Source organism: Olea europaea, chromosome 3, assembly GCF_002742605.1.
Source record: "Olea europaea var. sylvestris chromosome 3, O_europaea_v1, whole genome shotgun sequence".
NCBI classification, from domain to species: Eukaryota; Viridiplantae; Streptophyta; class Magnoliopsida; order Lamiales; family Oleaceae; genus Olea; species Olea europaea.
The window spans coordinates 2,485,156-2,491,340 of NC_036239.1; the positions used below are offsets into that span (position 1 = coordinate 2,485,156).

General features: G+C 36.8%; 1 protein-coding gene across 1 annotated transcript; it reads right to left on the reverse strand.

The window, feature by feature from the left end:
• Positions 1–1,906: 1,906 nt before the first annotated feature.
• Positions 1,907–6,136, reverse strand: LOC111381839 (probable magnesium transporter NIPA4). The gene is made up of 7 exons (XM_023005687.1): positions 5,568–6,136; positions 4,242–4,298; positions 3,663–3,753; positions 3,427–3,587; positions 3,211–3,338; positions 2,943–3,080; positions 1,907–2,463 (listed from the first exon to the last, which is right to left on the reverse strand). The coding sequence occupies exons 1-7, from the start codon at positions 5,743–5,745 to the stop codon at positions 2,320–2,322; spliced, it is 897 nt and encodes a 298-aa protein (XP_022861455.1). The 5' UTR covers positions 5,746–6,136; the 3' UTR covers positions 1,907–2,319.
• Between the last annotated feature and the right edge of the window lie 49 nt (positions 6,137–6,185).

The window sequence follows — 6,185 nt, forward strand, 5'->3', positions numbered from 1 at the left end:
AAACTAGTGAAGACAAAGGAAGACCGCCTATATGTTCCTAAGGGCGGATATTTGAGGAAATCACTAATTATAGAATGTCATAACACGATTTGGGCAGGGCACCCCGAAGAGGAACACACTTGTGCACTACTGCAACGTGCATACTACTGGCTTCAAATGCGGGACGACATTGCAACCTATGTAAAATTCTGTCTTATTTGTCAGCAAGATAAGGCAGATCATCAGAAAGACAGGCTTGCTGGAGCCCCTTTCCGTCCTAACCCAGCCATTCGAAAGTGTATCGATGGACTATATTATTGGGTTGCCAAAAGGTGAGGATTTTGGCACTATCATCGTCGTGGTGGACCGTCTATCAAAATATGCAACTTTAATTGCAGCGCCTAAGTATGTATCCGTGTAAGAGACTACTCAACTCTTCTTCAAACATATTGTCAAATACTGGGGATTGCCTAAGGACATTGTTAGTGATCGAGATCCGCATTTCACTGGCATATTTTGGACTGAGTTGTTCAAACTTCTTGGTTCAACTTTGAACATGAGTTCTAGTTTTCACCCACAATTTGATGGACAGACGGAGCGATTCAATTCTATGCTAGAAGAATATTTTCGGCACTTTATCTCTATTTCGCAGAAAAACTGGGTAAAACTTTTGGATGCGGCTCAAATTTACTTCAATGCTCAAAAAAGCTCTTCCACCAATAAGAGTTCTTTTGAGATTGTTACTGGTCAGTAACCGCTACTCCCTCATACAGTGGATATCGAACGAAGTACCAAGACCCTTTAAGTAAAGAACTTTTCTCAAGAGTGGAAACGAAATATTGAAATTGCTCGAAGTTATCTTAAGAAAGCTCAAAAAGGTATAAAAAGGCTGCACATCTAAAGCGCCGTTTCATTGAGTTCAATGTTGGAGATCTGGTAATGGTTAAACTTTCCGACAGAAATATTTACAAACCAACAAGAGGGAAAGACTCGAGATTGACGCCAAAATACATTAGACGATTACCCATTGTGAAGAGGATTGGAAGAGTTGCATACAGAGTTGAACTTCTTTCATGGTGTAAAATCCACAAAATCCTTCATGTTAGTGTGTTGAAGCCATATTTTGCGGATAAAGAGGACGCATCTAGAAATGAGCCAAAACAACCTGTGTTTGAACTGAAGAAAGCTGGAAAGAAAGTTGCTGAAACTATTCTTAACCATCGAATCACTCGAGTTTCTAGAAAAGATCATCAGAAGTACTTGGCCAAATTGATTGGATGCAACAGCGAAAAGAATACTTAGGAAAGAGAAAAAAATCTCGGAGCCTTCAAACCATTAATTGAAGCATATCATATATTGATGGCACCGAGAACATCGCCAAAACAAATGGAGGAGAATATTAAGGACCGCAGCTTTACTTAACTCCTTGACATTATCGCAGCTGCAGTTTGCCCAACTTCGACCACATATTGTAAATATTACTTCAAGTTTGAATTGTAATTTTCTTTTCATTGTAATAATTATTTCAGTTGTAAAATAATTCTGATATTAGTAAACATTTAGTATGATTCCTCATATTTTAAACGTCTACTCCTGTCACTTAAATTTTTGTTCGGAATGCTATCACAGGAGGTATTAGTCATTCAAAAATCTTTCAAACTCACTAATATACGCCCCCTACACCAACAATTGTAATGTTCAGTTTTCATCAATCAATGTTCAATTTACTTTCAATATATTCAAATTTTCTATTGTAAGCTTTTTACAAAATTGTAATCAAATTTTCTTTCGTCTCGACACGATCAAGAAAAGGCGGAAGGTAGTCTAGTGGAGCAGACTACTATCGCACGATATCCCTTTCTGTGCCAAGAAAGNCCCCCCCCCCCCCCCCCCTCTTTTTTTTCTCCCCCTCCATAAGAAGAAAATATTACTTCCAGATATGGCTAGTAACTGGACTGGATTTTAAATTACACAAGATACAATCACTGAAATAGTGTTCAGTCAAAAAAACAATATACAATTATGCCAAGAATCACAAGAGACCAGGACTTTCAAATGCTTTCTTCAAATAAGTTACAAACAACATGCAATGGTGATGTTATGGGCCGATGTTTTTGAATTTACCCATTCTCCCATCCCCATCCCCATCCCCATCCCCGAACACAAATAAGTACCTGGAGAAAAGGGATGGTTGTTCTGTTTTTCCCACATCAGTAAAGAGCTTGGAATTTCAACCTACTTCATCTAGGTTTGAGGTATTTTTACTATTGATAACAAATGTTTTAGAGCCCAAAGCAATCTTGCAAAGATTGAGCACACTTTGTTTTCCAAATTCTTTACTCATGGAACCCTTCCAAGTAAAAGAACAAAAAGATACTGCGGAATAATTACCTTGAACATGATCACACTTGCCAATATTGTCAAGGAAGTGAACATAACATAGTAAATGGGTGAAACTACAGCTGTGTTGAATGTGTCAAGAGCCTGCATTCAAAATTCACCAAATATAATAATAGAAAAGTATATGAAAAATAAACCATCCAAACAATATAATACCACATCAATACTAAACAAAATTTATGCAACCAAAGACTAAATGAAATAAAGCAGCCAGTGTGTGTGTGTAGATTGTCTCTCCCCGATCTAATTCTAACATTACAAATTCATTGCCAAGTCAGATTGAAGCTATGCTCAGTCTGACATACTATGACATTAGATTTTATAGAAGGTTGGTTTTGGTGATAAGATGTTTGAACCAACTAGGTGGAAAATCAAGGAACTAGAATTTTCACATAATGTATACTATGGCCAGAACTGCCACTTAGCTTACACGCCCAAGTTATTTTAATATAATGTTAGCCAGATTTCATATTTTCCCTAAAACATAAAACTTGCAAGTTAAAACTTCGTTATGCATCAACAAGTAAAGAAAGAAATTGTTAACAAAGAAAATCATTCCTCACCTTATTCAAATAATTCAGTTGGGTAAGCACGCAAGAAATGACAACCAAAGCAAAGACCCATGTCTGCGGATATATTAGCTGATTCGTTCCTAATAGTGTCAGCTTCAATGCGATTCCAAGTGCTTTGACGCTCATTACCTGCCAGGGAATTTCCAATGACTTTCAATAACCACAAAGAACCACAACCAGTTGCTTTTATATGTTGGGTGTGCGGAGGAGAGGAGAGATTGAACCAGGAAGACATCTTATAAATAATAACACAACCTACCGATAATGAACCAACTAGTGAGCAAACGCCGACGTAAAACATTATGTGAGTTTGGCCATAAAGTGGTATGTAGTGAAATATCAGAATGAGGACAATTGCTATCACCAGAGTTGCATAAAAGAGAAAAGCTACAGGGAGACGCAGTTGTTAAGCTCAGTAGATAAAATGTGAAAATAAGAAGCAGGTACCGAAATAAGATAAGCAAGGCCAAGTCACCTGGTTCAGTAGCAAGGTCCCATACTTCTTTCACAGATTCAATTTCACGCTCTTGTGGAGCATGAAGAACGATAGTCGTGGAACCGACAACACATAAAGCGCAACCAAGAACACCAAAAATATGAAGCTTCTCCCGTAGAATAATGTGTGCAAGTACAGCACTGCAACAAACTCACATTGATCAGAACCAAAACAAGGTATCATATGTAGTTAAGATATCCCACATAATATCATGCCTGATAATGATGCTGAGCGCACCAAGAGGTGTGACCAGAATGGCTGGCGCAAATGCATAAGCTGCAAAATTTGCGATTTCTCCAACAATCACTGTTGCAATAGCAATTGACGAAGAGAGTTCTCAGTTCCAGTAAAAACTTGTATTGCAACAAAAGGAGAGAATTAAAAATTTATGCCATAATTCTACACGTAATATATTAAAGAAAGAAGAACTAAAGAGAGAAAAAATTGTGAACTAAAAATGGAAGATATCAATAAGGAGGAGAAGGACTAAACATTAGCAAGATGAGAAAACAATCATGTGTATGAGATGGAGAATGGATTGAGGAACAATAGATTCAAGTTGCAGCATTAATACATTAACCATAGATAACATCAAACAGGGAAAACATGTACCGTTTTCTTTTTGGTTCCAATAAGTAAAGAATGATAAACCACAAAAAAGAAGTCATCTTTGATTAGCTCTATGTATAGTATTTTCTTTTCTTTCTTGTTTAAAATGTGTTCAAGCGGGTGACATATTGGTGTTTTAATCAAATACTTTTCATATAGTATAACAAATAGAAAAAGTAACTCACTTGTTATCATACCCACCCACCACAGTGGCTCGTATAGATATGAATAACCTCCAACTCCTGTATAAACATAAACACAGTAAAAGTTAATGGCTAGATTTAGAAAATAAATCCTGAGAAAGCCAAATAACCAAAAGAAAAACTAATCAAGAAGCTATCCCACGACGGGATCGTGAGAGCATACATATAAATCACAAACAAGATGTGAATCAACGGAAAAAAGTAAAAAATTAAAGAGCATCTTAAAGCAAACTTATAGCATGAGAGAGAGAAGCATTCTCTCTCAATTCGCACACACTCTCTCATCCTTAAAAGTTCACTTATATGCCACCCCCAAAGATGCTATATTATAGAGCTGCTAATAGAAATTTATCATTCTAAGCTGAGCATTACAATTCCTTACAATGTCTAAGGTATGTGTTTCAACTTCAATTGCACGTCCACAAGTCTGTGGTGAAAGAAATTGTCTAGCAACTTCTCACCAAGTAAAATGGCAGTGATAGATTGCTTTGTTAACTGAGAAATTTTGCCCGAAGCATCCGAACCAACAACTGGCCGATTTCCACATAAGTGATGGAAATTTTTTGGTGAGATTCCCTTGATAGTTGGTATATATAAAATTAACTGGGATTAGAAAAACAACTGATATCATAAAAATTCTATAATTAAACTATCAGATGAAATCCTACTAGTTTACTTCACAACAGTTGTGATTGTGAAATCCACAGGAAGCTACATTAGTATTCAATTTTCTACTTGAGCGTGGTGGTTATGATTATTATTACAACTGATCAACATATCCTCACTTGAGGGGGGTGGTTATGATTATTATTTCAACTGATCAACATATCCTCAAAGTGTAAGGAGAAAAGAAAATAAGAAGGGAACCCGTTTAAAGATCTATGCAGGTAATCAAGGTTTACTTGAGAAAGAGAGCACTACTGCTTCACAGACCATAACTTAAGCACTCCAGTAATGAATTAGCGCGAAAATGCCCCTAGGGTGAAAACTTTTTCCTAGCATTTCCCTAATGCAATTTCCTACCGGATTGATCTCCCAAAAAGTTTACATTTCTTTCCCTTGTTTGAACATAATCCCCAAGAAATGACTCAAGATCCCAACAGTTTATTGCAACCACAGCGCAATTGCAGCAGTGCCATTTCTCCCATATCAATACAGCTACTTCATTTAGAAAACAAACTCCAATTAAGCATCTCCAAATACAGTAAATATAAAAAATACGCACTTTCAACAGTCAATATTTCCAAAATTGAAGTAAAAATGCACATATAACATAGCTAAAATTGAAGCAAAAAATGCATAAATTACCAGCCCTGATGCCAGAAGCCCCTGCTTTCTTTAATCCCTTTTTCTTAACAATGAAGCTTGCGCCAATAAAGGCACTGGAAGACAAAGCCATCACTAATCCTTTTATATTGTCAGAAGACATCCCCTTATACGAAGCCGACGCCGCATCAAGCGCGACATCCACCTCCGACGCCGCCATCTTTAAAGTACACAGAACAAAAAACCCAAAAACCAAATAATCCCAACTATCACAATCTCATGGCACACAAATAGGGTTAAGCAAATAGGCTCCTTCTTCGCTTGGGCAAGTTTTAATTACGATCCCAGTAAAATCTACTGGATCTTGAGGATCTTAAAGTTAAAAAAGAAATGTGATATTTCTATGGAAGATTTATAATTGTCGGCGGTGCAAGCAATAAAGTGTAATTGGGGTTAATTTGAGGAAATAGTTGGCTAGAAGTGATGAAGACACAGCTGGGAAAAGATGTTGGATTTTTGTCTTTACTCTTTGAAATCTCAGATCGTAAAGAGGGACAAAGAATTGGAGACTTCTTCTTCAGGAGGTTGAAAGTGGAGAAAATAACAAATCTGAAAAATTCACTTTTTAACTTGCGGTGGGATAAAATTGTTTTTTCTTGG

What these genes read in the sequence shown, in the direction of transcription:
- LOC111381839 (XM_023005687.1), bottom strand. Translation starts at nt 5,745, where the DNA reads ATGGCGGCGTCGGAGGTGGATGTCGCGCTTGATGCGGCGTCGGCTTCG. An exon ending in GGCTTCTGGCATCAGGGCTG is followed by an intron (nt 4,299 to 5,567) that starts GTAATTTATGCA and finishes ATGTTTATACAG; the next exon opens with GAGTTGGAGGTTATTCATAT. An exon ending in AACTGAATTATTTGAATAAG is followed by an intron (nt 2,464 to 2,942) that starts GTGAGGAATGAT and finishes TTTTGAATGCAG; the next exon opens with GCTCTTGACACATTCAACAC.